Source organism: Poromitra crassiceps (assembly GCF_964638095.1).
Source record: "Poromitra crassiceps genome assembly, chromosome: 22".
Classification (NCBI taxonomy): domain Eukaryota; kingdom Metazoa; phylum Chordata; class Actinopteri; order Beryciformes; family Melamphaidae; genus Poromitra; species Poromitra crassiceps.
Genome location: NC_139647.1, coordinates 6,873,216 through 6,889,732, shown reverse-complemented (window position 1 = coordinate 6,889,732; position 16,517 = coordinate 6,873,216). Strand labels below are relative to the sequence as shown.

At 42.9% G+C, this 16,517-nt stretch overlaps 1 protein-coding gene across 1 annotated transcript in view; it reads right to left on the bottom strand.

Moving 5' to 3' along the window:
• lmbrd1 (LMBR1 domain containing 1) overlaps positions 1-15,926 on the bottom strand; it is an 85,188-nt gene extending 69,262 nt beyond the window's left edge. The window contains exons 1-3 of the mRNA XM_083658438.1: positions 15,849-15,926; positions 12,784-12,960; positions 10,717-10,780 (exon numbers count right to left, since the gene is read on the bottom strand). Coding sequence (XP_083514564.1) covers positions 10,717-10,780; positions 12,784-12,960; positions 15,849-15,914 — 307 coding nt within the window. The 5' untranslated portion in view covers positions 15,915-15,926. The remainder of the gene's footprint in view (positions 1-10,716; positions 10,781-12,783; positions 12,961-15,848) is intronic.
• Between the last annotated feature and the right edge of the window lie 591 nt (positions 15,927-16,517).

Genomic DNA, 16,517 nt, shown 5'->3' with positions numbered 1-16,517 from the left:
TGAAAAGGGTCTATTTCCTCAGCAGGAAACAGACTGAGACTCCAGGGGGCCTCTTTGTCCATGGTTGTAGGAGGCAGACACACATCAATATTATCTTCAAGTACATCAGTACAGTAGGACATCATCATGAATTGAGTTGATGGAACAGACAGTGAGTAGGAGGACAGCCTCTTTATCCACCACATTACCAAATGAGTCCTGACCCAGAAGACCGGCATTTATGCCAAAGAGCATTTCTTACAGCTCAACCAACAAGGCTCTGAAAATTCAAATGTTAGGCCCCAGACCACATTTCTGCTGTAGTCAAGTTACACATGAGTTCACATAAGTTAACTGAAGCGTGCCCTCTGACAATTTCAAGATGCATTTCAGAGTGCAGAGCAGTTTGGAGTTTGGACAGCCTCATATCAAAGTAAAACAAAAGTATTAAGATTTATAACTTTTAAACAGAAGAATCTCACTGACTCACTGAGGCCCATCAGTGTGGAGCCGAGATAATTACCTCCATGCTCCAGTACAGCGCCTCTGTGCACCTGCCTGACTCGCACCTATTTTAAATATCAGCAGGCCTGTCAGAAGCCTGGGCCCTGAGCTCAGAGAACACTGGAATTCTACAGTGCGCGCAGGGAACACCTCACTGACTCAATGACACTGCATCCACAGTGTGCAGAGACTACAGTAAGTGTGCAGACTACAGTACGTGTGCACACTACAGTAAGTGTGCAGACTACAGTAAGTGTGCACACTACAGTAAGTGTGCAGACTACAGTAAGTGTGCTGTGCACACTACAGTAAGTGTGCACACTTACTGTAGTGTGCACACTTACTGTAGTGTGCACACTACAGTAAGTGTACTGTGCACACTACAGTAAGTGTGCACACTTACTGTAGTGTGCACAGCACACTACAGTAAGTGTACTGTGCACACTACAGTAAGTGTGCACACTACAGTAAGTGTGCACACTACAGTATGTGTGCACACTACAGTACGTGTGCACACTACAGTACGTGTGCACACTACAGTACGTGTGCACACTACAGTAAGTGTGCACACTACAGTAAGTGTGCAGACTACAGTAAGCGTGCAGTACTGTACAGTACTGTACTGTACTATAAGTGTGCACACTACAGTAAGTGTGCAGACTACAGTAAGTGTGCACACTACAGTAAGTGTGCAGACTACAGTAAGTGTGCACACTACAGTAAGTGTGCAGACTACAGTACGTGTGCACACTACAGTAAGTGTGCAGACTACAGTAAGTGTGCACACTACAGTAAGTGTGTGTGCACACTACAGTAAGTGTGCACACTACAGTAAGTGTGCACATTACCGTAAGTGTGCACACTACAGTAAGTGTGCACACTACAGTAAGTGTGCAGACTACAGTAAGCGTGCAGTACTGTACAGTACTGTACTGTACTATAAGTGTGCACACTACAGTAAGTGTGCAGACTACAGTAAGTGTGCACACTACAGTAAGTGTGCAGACTACAGTACGTGTGCACACTACAGTATTTTTTCATTTTACAGCCAACTACAGATGTTACTCTTGTCGGCCATGTCTACATTAGGCCGTTTTGAAACGTTTTGAAAAGTTGATCTAAAAGCTGTCTTTTAGTCTTAAGTGAAGAGTTATGGGGTTGAGGTTATGACAAACAGCTGAGGGCAGGGACATGTCTGTTTCTTATGCACTGTGGCCAACATTCCCAATGTTGCCATCGTTCAAAGCCACTACATCACACAAAGCTTCCCTACACAATAAATATGCAATCTGTCTTTTGTCCATCAATCCTCTTCAAAATAAAAGCTCCTGTAGGCCAGCACTTCACACTCACAGTCCAATTTAGTCAGCATATGCAGGTGGACAAGGAGGACCAAAGAAGAAGATCCTGCTTGCAGATCACATCCTCCAGCTTCTCTTCTACAAAATGACACTCCTTCAACAAGAAGGAGAACCAATGATTTATTGAAAGGGCCCAGGGGTATTTTGCCCTGTTGCTTAAAAGTGTCTCATGCACCACTGCTTTGAAGTGCTGAGCAGTGGAAGGAAAAGGTATAAATGGACGCGAGCCTTTTTGATTGAAAGGCGAGGCTTTCAAACTTAAGACTTCATCAAAGATCAGAAAAAGCGATCCCAACTCTAAAAGAAGGAAGGTGCTTCAATACAAACATTCATCCCCTTTGTCAAGTCAAAAAGTACCTATCACCATATATTACAGTCTCAGCAGAAGTCGTGAACAACTATGCATGGTTCATTCTCTCCATACACTTTAAATCAAATGTCACTTTGATACAGCATTTTCACTTCGCATTTTCATTTTCACGCATCCCTCCATAACTGTCACAGTCTGACGTCGGCTGTTATGGAATCTGTTCATCACTGGTGGTGAAGCTTTTATTCACACTTGTCTATATAATAAAGTTAATGTTGTCTTTGCATCTTTAAAATGCATGCCCACACGCCAGGTGGGATTGATCTGAACATTTTCATGGTGCTGGGTTCTGATCCGGTGAAGTTCACGTCACGGGCAGGTTGGAAAGAACTGGAAAACCACCTGGACACCGCCGTGCAGTTGTATTGCCAATAATTGCCAAGATATTTCTTAAAAATCACAACAATGGGTCAGGTTCAAATACTATCACAGACCATCATAATATAGTTTATATATGCTTCAGCTGTATATTTATTTTGAATGCAATTAAAGACGGTAGTGTATGCTTTCAGCAGCGGCGGCCCTCCCCGCTGCTGAAATATGCCCCCCGCTGCTGAATTACACTGTAAAAAATACTATAGGAATAGTTATAGGATTACTATAGGAAAACTATAGGAATACTAGTAGTAATACATACTTAGTTCAAAACGCCAGCTCTTTTACCTGGTCAAACCAGAGATCGTCTCTCTGGTCAAAGCTAGTGACTCACTAGTCTCGCTGGTCACCATTCTGGAATTGCGATGGGCGGCGCTTAGCGGCAGTGCCCTTGGAAAATAGTTTCCAACAATCCAACTTGCCATTTTCAGCGTGTAGCAACGAGCTAGCGTGTAGGCTTCTTCCGTTAGCTTGCTAGCCAGTTAGCGTTGTTGTTTTCACGTCGGCGGCCGGGAACATTTACAGCGACACACAGAGGAGGGAGCCGCTCTGATTGACATGGTCTGAGCCAATGACAGAGCTTGTAAGCGGGGAGCGGAAATCCGGTGCCGACTGAAATGGACGCCTCCAATGGGAGAGCAGCTGTAGAGCAGGGGAGGGGCTTATGCCAGCAGCCTGTTTCCATGGAGCCAGACTCCTCTCATGGAAGGGAGGGGAGGCTGGCAAGCGAGAGTAGTGACTCACTGGAAGCAGGTTGCGGGGATAAACTCTACCACAGGAAGTGTAAACACAATCGGTTCCGATTGTGTTTACAGAAACTTTACACTTCCTGTTAAGCATTAATTATACTTATTAGAAAGTGTCGCTCAGCACATAGTCGCAGACGAAAAAGAAAGTGTCGCTCATGGTGTTGCATTTATACTTCAGTGAACGTTCGCCTCGGTTCAACGGTCACGTGACACTCGAACGCTATAAGCAGACAGCCAAGAGAAGAGGAACGCACAGTGAAACCACCTCGGAGGCGAGATGTAACGTACTTGGCTGCAGCCGCATATAAACGACACACAACACAACTCACCTCCTCTCTCGTTCTTTGTGATTTTCACGAAGTCATACATCAAGGACAGGCTGATAAAAATAGCGGGGACATTCATTTCAACCGAGTGAAAACCAAAACAAGGAAGTCAAGCGCGTGCCGTCTATATAGCCAATCAGACTTGCGCGACACATCGTGACGTAGTCAGCGACACTAGAGATTTCACCAGGTAGCAGACACACTGCTGCTCGCCGACACTTGAAAGTGTCGACTCAAGTCCTCATTTCTGTCGGCGACCGTTTCAAAAGTGTCGCCAGACCAAGCATAAATTGGGCTTCAGTCTCTCAAGCCAGACTGTCTCTTCTACATAAGGTGAGTACAAGAGTAAGAAAGTTGTCTGCATAACAATGGAATTGTGGAATATTATAATTGCCCCACCATGAGAAGGGGAGACATAATGTCTGACCAACACACCTCTGGTGAGACTACACACTACAGTAAGGTGACCAGACGTCCCCGATTTTCGGGGACAGTCCCCGTTTTTGGTGACCTGTCCCCGGCTGGAGCTGTCCCTGAAAATGTCCCCGATTTTCTACTGGCGTCTGTGGATGACTCTATAGCTCTAGCAGGCTCATTCTTAAATGACCTACAGCATCCGTTGGGACAAACAATGCCATGCTACCTTGTCGGGAAGGGGGCTAAATAATGCATTTTGAAAAACCGGCATATATGGTCAATTTCAAAGGGGACCCTTGACCGTTCTCATCTCAAGATATCTGAATGAGAATGGATTCTATGAGTCAATGTTTTGATCCAGTCATCCAACAAGTGTTTACATGTTCTGCTGCAGCTCTTTCACTAGATCTTGAACAATGAAGAAGCAATTAGGACTCCACCGAAAATACTTTTTGAGATCTGAGGCTATTCATAAAACATCTGGCGCTGTAGGTTCGGAAGGCCAGGCCAATGCTGCTGGGGAACACGTTGACATTTTGTAAAGTGAATGACGTGTGTGTGTGGGTACAGTACAACAGCCATGGACAAAATTAATTAAACTGGAATCATCCCCCATTATTATTTCATAGGTAATAACATTCGATATTTTTATAATATATTGATTGCCGGACTGGAAATGTCCCCGATTTTCATTTGATAAATCTGGTCACCTTACACTACACACGCTAATTATTCAGCAAGGAACTGGATTCAAAACGACTGCGTAAATGTTGGCACCATCAACTATAGGTTTGATTAAACAAGAACCAAAAGAAAACCATTTACTACCGTATATGTTATATATATCAAATGATAACCGTGTGTGAGGCCATCAAGTTATTTCAGACCTCAAGTAGGAAGCAAGATTTATAACAATTTATTTAGAAGGACAAACACATGCTTGTTGTTACCTGTGATCAGACCACTACTGAAAACAAATCACTGTGACTTGGAGACTAAAACGTGCTCCAGTGGAGGAAGTAGGAAATGTGTGTGTCAGCCATGTAATTATTCCATTTGTAAAGAGAGACAAATTGACAGGGTTGTCAAACACTGCCTTCAAATAAAATCATACTTTAAGGGTTGGATCTGGAAGGAAGCGGAGTATGTGATACACATGGAGCTTGGTCGCCACCTACTGGCCAATATAAAAGTAATGCCACTGAAAAAGGGAGGAAACAGTGGGGGTAAATTTAGCCTATGGCTGCAACCTTCATTAAAGGTGAGTTTTCTCAGAGCTGAGCACACATCAATCCTTTACCATCGTCTTCACAACCAACCATCCACTACAGAAATGCAGACAAATGTATCGTGGATTCCTTTTTGACTTTCACAATGAAATCAATTATACAATTATAGTAATTATAGTAAATAATTGTCTCTAAAACATCTCAAGGCAAGCAAAGTTTTCACTTTGCATAAGAGTATGACAATATCTCAAATGCTATCACTAAGCCTAGCCTAACGTCAGGTTGGGGGTGACAACAGAATACAGATGACAGCTTTATCAAATCTTATCACAGCAAGGAGTGGGAGGGCTGGCTGAGGATCACTATGGGTCAATAGTCAACACTTTTAAGCTTGGATTCCCAGTCTGTGATATTAAAAAGGCAGTGTGCATTTATTCCAAACATAATTCTTATGTTTATATTCTCACAATCAAACAGTTCCGCTTCGAGGGTGTATGAACTCTGACCCTTCCCCATCAGCCAGAGGTTACAACAACAAGCACACCACCACAACAACAACCACAACAACAACAAGCACAAAACACATTTGGCAGATGATCATTCGCAACCACACACCCACCCACCCACACACACCCATACACGCACGCACGCACACGCACACGCACACGCACACACACACACACACACACACGCACACACACACACACACACACACACACAGAGCTGATCACAAGGAGCGATGCTTGAGGCGAGTAGCTAGCAGGCTCTTTCAAGCTCCCCGCTAACACCTCTCCTGCCTCCTAGAGAGCAGAGCTAACACCTCTCCTGCCTCCTAGAGAGCAGAGCTAACACCTCTCCTGCCTCCTAGAGAGCAGAGCACTGTAGTTGCTCATCGTCTTCCTGAGATATTTGATCTGCATAACAAATGGGGGGGGGGGGGGGGGGGGGGGGGACTTGCATAATTTTGGGATTATGTTAGCGGTTAAATAAACAATATAAAATCAAAACAGGTGTCTGGAAGAAGAGTGTATTGTATAGAAGGGGTTAGCATGAGCCTTGCAGCCTTTGAGGTATTACCTGCATGATGTACAGCTCAGCCTTTAGTAGCCAGTCGATACAATCTTCTTCTATAGGACTGAAGAGCTACAAATTACTACTAGCCACTGTATAAGCTCTTTCTTTGATGTATGACACATTTCTGGAGCATAAACTGTTGCACCAATGTGAATGTGGTTTCCAGGCAGTTTGGCCATTAAATTAATTAAATTGCTGATAGGGCCCAGCTCTACATTCAAGACTAAGCCTATTGAATTATTCATTTTTAAGTCCTATTAAGCTTGAAGGGTTTTCAATTAAGGGGATGTCTAGTCCAAACCCTCCGTAGTGACACAGTCTGTCAATCTCACGGACCAAATCAGATTTGTGCGTCCACTGTTTTTTTTGTTTTATGTTTTTCTTTAAGTTTTGGTCTGAGTGAAATGGTCTCTCCTGATTCTAAATATATATGAATCGCTTGGTTTCACCGAGTAAAACTATTTTTTATAAGCATTTTATGAAATGTCTATGGGGAAATAGATGAAATCTCTTGGTGCGCATGCTGAAGCAGGAAGTGACGTTGACTTTGGCTCTCCATTGTACTTGGCGAATTCCCCCTGCTGTCCCCAGTCGTTGCTCCGCCCCCTCTGCTGATCTGGGGAGGGTGTGTGTAGACTCACACATATACTTCCTCCGAGACATGTGCCAGCCGCTTCTTTTCACCTGACAGCGAGGCGGTTTCACCGGCAGGACGTAGCACGTGGGAGGAGCGTGATTTCTAACCCCACATAGGATAAGCAATAACCACGCCCTGTGGCGCAGGGATTGGCCAGGAGCATTGAAGCTTGGGACTAAAGCACCTGGGGTTTTTCATCTTTTAAAATAAAGATGTTTAAAAAACTATTGCTGGTTACATTTTCAGTGCTGTACCTTTTCTCTGGGTAAGAATTGAGCTTGAAATTAACAATGATACATTATATTATATGAGCTATGAACACAACACCGTTTATATTATTGCATGTTTTTGTAGATTGTGTACATTGTGTATATTACAAATATTATGGAAGGTAGGTGACCATAATTCATTTCAATGTCCGCTCTCGAAATCGCTGTCCGTTCTCAAGAGCTATTCAGTTGGTTCATGAAATCGCTGGGCTGCGTGCCCTCCAGTAGTGTTGCTCCTGGCCAATCCCTGCGCCACAGGGCGTGGTTATTGCTTATCCTATGTGGGGTTAGAAATCACGCGTGGGAGGATCATCATCACGCTACTCCCCCAGTTCCCCTCCGCCCCAGACACGGCCAATAGTGCATGTATGGCCGCCCTGACCAACCCGGAGGTAACACCGGGGGCTTGAACCTGTGACCTCCGTGTTGGTAGGGGCAGGGTACTGTATCTACCGCTGCCCCTAAAGCCAATTCTCTGATGTGATTATGCCAATGGAAGTGATTTCTTTGATTGGGCTGGCTGGCAGGGAGACAGCTTGTCTTCTTTGAGTTTGGCACTTCTGAACAGACGGTACAGAACAGTGTTGCCGACAGCCACTTAAAGACAGCATCTGTTGTGATCTAGTGTCTTTGGCATGACTGGATTTGCTGGAGTCAAAAGAGAGCCAACTCACTCACCAGCACATCATGTGGTGATCAGTGATCACTCAGACATTTAGTTCCTAATCACATCACTGGATTAGGAATTTATAGGGCAAAGTGATCAACTGACTATCTGACACTACAGAGTGTCCACAGAAGAAAACATTGTTCACAAAATCATGAAAAACACATGGAGCACAGCACCATCCAGAACACAAAGGTTTTCATTAAGTGAGGTCTTAATTCAGTTTGATAACATCTGTGAAACAGATGTACTACTAACAACAGATTATATAATTGCATAAGAACTTGACCTGACGTTCACCCGCAAAGTGGAATTGGGAATTTATTTATTCCACTGTTCAGCAGTCTAAGATCTTTACCAACACCTTCTTCACCTTCATTCCATTGACCTAGAATGGAAAAACATCATCTACATTTCTTCTCCTGAATTCACCCCATTTTCTCCCCAATTGTACTTGGCCGATTCCCCCTGCTGCCCCGGTCGCTGCCCCACCCCCTCTGCCCATCTGGGAAGAGCCGTAGAGAAACACATGCTTCCTCCGATACATGTGCAGGTGCCAGCCGCTTCTTTTCACCCGACAGCGGGGGAGCTTCGCCGGAAGGACGTAGCACGTGGGAGGATCACGCTATATATTGGGTTCGATTCCCACCTGGGACGCTGTGAGCGCTGAAGGAGTGCGTGCCCGTCCGCATGTCCTCGAGTGCCCACCGCCCGGGTGGGGTCGTCAAAAGGGCCTTTCTGTGTGGAGTTTGCATGTTGTCCCCGTGCCCCCTGGGGGTTTCCTTCATATAGGAACCCCTCACCGAAAACATGCAATATCCTGGTCGCTGAAGTGGTGCCTCCTCTGGTCGTTCGGGGCACCTGTTCGGAGGGAGGGGGACTCGTTGGAATAGCGTGATCCTCCCATGTGTTATGTCCTACCGGCGAAGCTTCCCCTGTCAGGTGAAAAGAAGCGGCTGGCTAACTGCCCAGGTCTCGGAGGAAGCATGGAGCCAGTTTCGGCTATCCCCAGATCGGCAGAGGGTGGAGCAGCAACCAGGATAAATAAATTAAATTAGCACTAATGGGGGATAAAAATGGGATAAAAAAACATCATGGGGGGGAGGGGGAATAATAATAAAATAAAATAAAAAATTACAAAAGTTTAGCATCGCAACCGAGGGCCCCCACCATTGCGGTCGGGGTACGTTTTGAAATCCCTCCAGGCCTGACATTTGTTCTAGGGGAAACACTACAGGATATAAACCACAGCCTTTGCTATACGACACAATGGGGTGCTGCTACCTCACTGACGGTATCTATAGCCCAAGTAGTCCATCCATCAGTAGCATCAGCAGCACCTACCAGCACACAGTTTCAAGCACAGGAGTTAAAGTCAACAGCACATAAGCTGAGCTGGCCCCTAAAGCTTACTACCACCGTCAATTCACACATTTGCAGTTTAGTATCGACCTGAACTAAATGTCACTTACAGAAACAACATCTAGACGCTTGCCAGAACTTCTACCACGCATAAAAACAACATCAAGCGGCAAACGCCAAGCAGCAACATCAAACTAGATGTTATTCAAATGAAAATGGTCCTCCAGATCTCACAAGTGGTTGAAAGCGCCATTGATAAGTGGCGTAACCATCAATTACCAAGCGGAGACAGAGTTGGCGTTGAAGGAGAACGTTGTATACATTGCCAACTACTGATAGTAAAATGATAAACAAAAAATATCCAACAAACAATAGCATTTCCATTTCAAACAGCATCAGTACCATTTCAAGATGTATTGACATGTGCTTTAACAACACAGCCAATATGCAGATGAAAGGCCTATGCTTCTGCTCCTATGTGCACTTCCAGAAAAGCTCCGTGTTGCTTCCTTCCGCTGCACGTTACTTCGTTCCGGATCGCGTTTGTTCTTATGAAATTGAATTTCTCGTATGAAATTATTAACACCGGCGATTGTCCGACCAATGAGAATTTGGTCGGACTGGAGTAGGGCTGTCAATCTCCCTCTATAATCAAATTCGAATTTCAGTGCTTTATACATTTTAATATTCGAATTATATTCGAATATTTTAATTAATTTTTAATTGAAAAAAAAAAAAAAAAAAAAAAAAAAAAAATGGTTTTTGGATAAAATAATTGATAATAAAAAAAGACACAGCCTTTGTTTGAGCTCCTTATCAATAAACAAATAAGTAAACTTTGCCAAAACAACAATGAGCCATAAACAAAAAAAAATCAGTCACGTATTGCACTTAAGAGCTACATGTTTACATTCAGTATAGCAGCTTCAACAGTCAACTTCAGTTAACAATGAATGAACATACATTTTAAGAGCTACAGGTAGGTTTACATCAATATAGCAGCTTCAACAGTCAACTTCAGTTAACACTCTTTTCTTCAAGTATGTTGTCAGAACTTGTCACTGTTCTAGTGTTCTAAAAAAAAAAAAAAAAAAAAAAAAAAAATTAAATATTCGTTTTTAAAAAATAATAATAATCGAATTTCGTTCATAATTATTAAATTCGAATAATATTCGAATATCAAAATTCGTTTCAACAGCCCTAGACTGGAGCATAACGACCAAACGATCGACCAACCGACCAGAAGAATATACAGCCCTAGTATTTAGTATTAAATGATCAAAGTTCCGCATTAAATAGCCTAATTCTCATGAGTCAATTCTTTTCTCAACAAATATGCATTGTGTTTCTAATGTGTATCCAGGCGGAGTGGACAAGTTTGAAGAAGAAGCACTTACTGTAATATCCATACAACACAGTGTCTTCAATTTGCCCTCTTGTCTCATTGTTTGCTGCCCATTCCTGAAATGTGAGAAGTGGAAAGACCGGTATGCAAATTAGATCTGAGTACAACAGGAAAGACATATTAAGATCAATGGGAAAAACAAATGAATCGGATCAAAGCTCAAGATCAAACAAAATGTGTATCAAGTGGGGGAGGCCGAGAATAAGGCTGACAGGGTCTGGGTCCAACTCCACACCAAAAATGACACTCAACTGCTGCACTATGTCTGACCAGTATCGTTCTATCTTAGGACATGACCATATGCAGTGAGTGTAATCTCCCACCTCTATCTTACACTTAAGGCAGAGGGGAGACAGGCTAGCATTCATTTTATGACGAAGGCTGGGTGATATTTGCAATCTATGTATAATTCTTAGCTGCATCGACCACAGTCTGTTGCACACAGAAATTCTTTTGGCATTATCAAATATATCACACCAGTCCTCGTCATCAATCTCCACCTCAAGGTCCCTCTCCCACATCTGCTTGGTGGCCAGAGTGTTCAGAGTAGAGGTAGACCTTAATAAACTATAAAGAAAATAAAGATAGAATATTATAGCAGGGTGGGGGGGCTTAAGTGGAAAAAGGCACCAGGTCTACTGGAGGTAAAGAGGCCACAATGAATCACAGGGGCTTAAGTATTGGTGAGCATGTGGGATACTGCAGTGCTCTGGCAGCCTGGTTTAGCACACGGTAAAAAACACAGATACTGTAGAAAAACACAGCATGTGGGGCAAAGCAGCCCTACATCACAGCGGAGACCTCCTCCTAACCGTGCAGCCCTCACATTTCAGAGGGGAACAACTGTATATAAATTGGCCATAGCCTTCCAGAGATAATCCGTGTAACATTCAGAGTATCTTTTTTGATGTCTGAGCTGGTATCGCCGATCCCTGTTATTAAAGTGTGCTTGTGTCTCTTTTTGCTCTCTTCATTTTCACTCTTTCCCTATAGTTGTAATTTACTTTGTATGTATCCATTAATTGAATCCTGATTGTTTCACATTTAACTGAATATTTTTGTTTTTATTATTTAATTTCTCTGTTTTGGGTGTCCCCATGGTGAGATCAAGTGGGAGGGGGGTGGAGGGTGAAATGCAATCTGTATTAATGTACTGTTCTTGTGTATGTGATCCCCTTAAAGGGAAATTTAAAAAAAAACACTTAAATTACAAAATAAAATACCTACTTTTGATGATTAATAGCCCCAAAGCATTTTTTTGTGTCATTTATGTCAATTTTTGCCCTGCCGTTTCTCTGAAACGAGCTCATATCACCCTCGACATTGGAGACTAAATGATAAATGTTTCTATTCCTTTCACTCACTTTTACTTACACTCGTCAAATGTCAATTAGGGCGGCTTTAGCTCAGGAGGTAGAGCGGGTTGGCCAATGACGCAAGGGTTGGCGGTTCGATCCCCGCTCCCTCCCAGCTGCTGTCGCTGTGTCCTTGGGCAAGACACTTAACCCGTGTATGAATGGGTGAATGTAGACTACTGACTACTGATTGTAAAGCGCTTTGGATAAAAGCGCTATATAAATGCAGGCCATTTACCATTCAGTAAAATGACTGCCCTGACCACTACAACTGAATCAAATGTTGTGAAATTAGGAAGTAATCGTGTTTTGTTAGGGGGGTCAGTGAGGGATTATGTTTCTGATCACTAATGTGTAATGTAACTAATGTAACTAATGTATAATGGATGGCCACGACTAAACACGTGCCACTCAGCATTCCCTCACTACTCCCAACCCCCATGCAACATCACCCGTCGTCCAAAATGGATATAACGATTATGCAATAAAGTAATAGTGTAGAAAGTGAATTGGCAAATACTTTATGAGCCAGGAAATGTATTCAGCTTTTAGACTAGAGGCCAGAACAATGAGCATGCCGTCTGTTTCAGCACAATTACAAAGCAAACCAGTTAAGAGCTGCCTCAGGAAAACTCCTCTGTGCTTCTTCAATTGATTTGACATCAGATGGCTGTGATCAGTAACGGGGCAGAATTGATACTAACCTTGTAGGTACCGTTGGCAAACTTCATGAATGAAACAAGGAAGATATCCACAGGCAGAAGTGCAGAAGTTGTCAAAGCAATTGCCAGTGCACACATTGCGGTAATAGTTGAAACAACTTCACTCTCCTGACGACTTTGGTATTTTCGAATGTAGACCCAACAGAAAGCAAGGATCACCTAAAAAGAAAAGAAGGGAATTGTTAAAAGAATAGAGTGGAAATGTATAATCCAATTAGTGCAAATGAAGAATGACTCATCACAAGGAAGAGTAAAGCTAACGAACGTGTAGGAGAAATATTCAAGGGATGACGACCCTAGGTAGATCAATTTCAAATGTGTTGCCATGCCAGAGGGCTTCATAATAGGGCTGACAATCTGTGATTATAGCACAAGACAAAAATGCATTTTGACTACAGTGTGGTGAAATGTTTGTTTATGCTACAGTGTATAATTGTGGTACATAATCAGCTGCTTTGTATATTGGCTTAGCAAATAAAGACACCAATTTAGGCCAATAAAGTTCTCAATAGAAAAAAAAACAATCAGCCATCCATTGATCTGCACTACGAAGTGTTGTTATGTTCGCTACAAAAAAGAACTGCTTCAACAAAACTGCTAATGGAAAGAAAGAGTGGGAAATTATATATTGTCTGGAGATAAGTGAGAGGCCTATGGACCTGACTACAAGATTGCAAGCAGCTGCGCTCCCCCACCTCATCCTCTTTCAGCACATGATTCAACAGATGCACAAAGTATCAAGGGCTTGAGAAGGAATAATAATTATAAACAGCAAGGTTGACTTTTGAAATTTAAACAGGATTCATCCGCCTGTTAAAATCCTTATTTAATTGGACTATACATTACTCAACTGATTGATAGATTAGTTATGTTATTCTGCTACAGTGTGATAACAGACATCAAAGAGAGGGGCTTGTTGTGTTGTTTAATGGACAGAAGACTCATTAGAAAGAGGAGCTGCAAAATGACAAGGTCATATTCCAGGCAGGCACACGCTGCTCCCTTCAGATCCCTTCAGATCAACCACTGCCATTCACACACAGGATCAATTCAAGGCCTCTGGCTGCTTGTGTTTTTGCCAAGGAATGACACAGGCTTTGCATTCAAATGAGACCCACAACTATGTGGTCAGAGAAGCTAATGATGCACAGATCAAGAGAATAGTTACCAAACCTGACTACTATTGTAAGAAGTATCTTGATTAACTACTGTATCTCTGACAACTCATGTTAGTCATGTGACTCTGAACTAGGGATGTCACGATACTAGAATTTCTACTTCGATACCGATACCCAGGAAAATATCGATACTCAATACCATTTTCGATACCACGCGGTGGGATGACACATCAAGAGGCTTAAAAAATAAACAAAGACAGATGGACGCTTCTCGATAATCTAGGCCTGATAAAACTCATTAAAAACTTTGACCTGACACAGCAGATGACACCTGCTCTAGTCATCAGCCTATCATAACACAGCAGATTACACCTGCTCTAGTCATCAGCCTATCAGAACACTTTGAACTTGTTGAAGCAAAAGATACCAACCAATGACTGGGAGGGAGAAATCAGTGGTATGTTTGATTTTTCATTAAGAGAAAGCGCTGCTGATATTGATACAGTTGCAAATGAGTATTGTATCCGTTTAAAATGTTTAGTATTGATACCTATCGATACCTGTTGCAAATGAGTATTGTATCCGTTTAACATTTTTAGTATTGACTTTTACCGATACTATCGATACTTTTGACAACCCTACTCTGGACCATGACAGCTAAACTAATATGAGATTTGTAACAGGTTTGGTGGTGTTGTGTAGCTTCTGTTATTAGCCTCCAGGATAGCCAACTAACATGACAGACTCAAAGCCACGGCAGTTGTGGGATTTCACACACGGACTGTTTATCTACCACTTGTCGACCATATTGTATGCCTGGTCTCTACGGCACTAATCTCTCACACACACATGTAGATCGATAGGCTATAGTTTTACACACACCAAGTTGTCACTGAAGAGAAGACTGTTCTTGCGTCTTGCATATAGACTGCATGGAGGCAGACTTTAGAAGAAGAGTAACGTAAAGAAGCTGTTGGCGTAAAGCCAATACAAAACAAGGAGCGCAGTGGATAAATATGTTACTGCAACCAAATAATGTTCCCAAAACAGAGGATCTAGGCATTTGTGACAGTTACAGATTGTGAGCTAAAAGAGCTAATAGGTAATGTTAGCAGGTTAGGTGTAGTGAGGCTGACCAATTTGCTGGCTAGTGTTTAACTATAACATGTAACACCATACGAGGGATCAGCCAAGCAGCATTTTGGTAGCTAAACAAACCGTGTTTCTGGGTGGAAACTGGAATGGGACCCTATGGGGCCTGAGTTTGAGCGTCTGACTTTAGGGGGCTGACCCTGTTTACATTTTAAAAACTGCAACAGTTCACACAACTTTAACACGACATCCATATTATACATCAGACTCTTGAGCTACTTCTGCTCTCACTCAGAATGTCAAAACATAAGCGATGTCATGTATAGTTTTTGAGATATTAACGTTTGTTTACTTTAGCACAACTCATACTAGGTAACTGCCGCGGTGTTTTCTTTTGTTGTTGTTGTGACGTCACGCTGATTTCTGTTCTTCATCTAATTTCAGTGTTCCCAATTTTCCCAAAACTGCCTGGACATGTCAACGTTATTCAAGACGTAAATTAGGTTGGTGGTACTTTGGTAAAAGTGTGTTTCTAATTGCAGCAATTGTACCAAACACTGCATTTTAAAGTTGCGTAGAATGCGTACATTGATGGGGGACCCCTGTATGGGCTGGATAACATGTGATGGGCATAGGGATAGCTGACTGATGGGCTAGCTAAACCAAACCAAAGCTAGTTGTTGACTGACTAGCGTTAGCCAGACTTAGCTTAGCTCTTAGCCATTTGGAGCCAGCATGCACATTAACTACGCTACCTAACTACTGTCGGAACGTCGCGAATCAATTAACGTTAACGTCCCTCGCTCGATGACACGCTCGTATAACGTTATTGCTTACCAAAAGTACAAAGGTGAAAATAGACCAACCGAGCGCAGACTCGGATAGCAACGACTGCGCCGCCATCTTCACTTCCTGCAATAACAAAACCACGTGACAAAACCAGGTGCTAGGGGAGGAGGGGGCGGGGTGGCACGATACTGGTTACAGGAAGACTGGAAACAGCTGCAGTGAGCGAAGTTTTATTGATATAAAAACCATAGTTTGAAGTAGCCTCAACGCGAGACTCCTCAGACTCGTTCAGAAGTAAGAATGACTGATGAGTCTCGCGTTGAGGCTAAGTTTGAGGGAACTATGAGTGAATCAACAATTGGCATGCAGGCCTTCCCATCATCAGACAGGTCAGCAGTCACTTGTTCTTTGTAAACTGAAATGTGTCATGTCATCTCATGTTATGTTTAATACCCTTCTCTCCCATCATTATTCTGACCCAAGCAAGGCTGTGTCTGTTGTAAGGAGGATGCTGGAGGTTGGTTGCTTCTAAAGTTGTTGAACCAGAAATTTAAAGGAGAACTTCACAGAAAAACAATGCTGATTTATTCTCTCTCTCTCTCTCTCTCTCTCTCTCTCTCTCTCTCTCTCTCTCTCTCTCTCTCTCTCTCTCACACTCACACACACGCACACACACACACACACACACACACACACACACACACACACACACACACA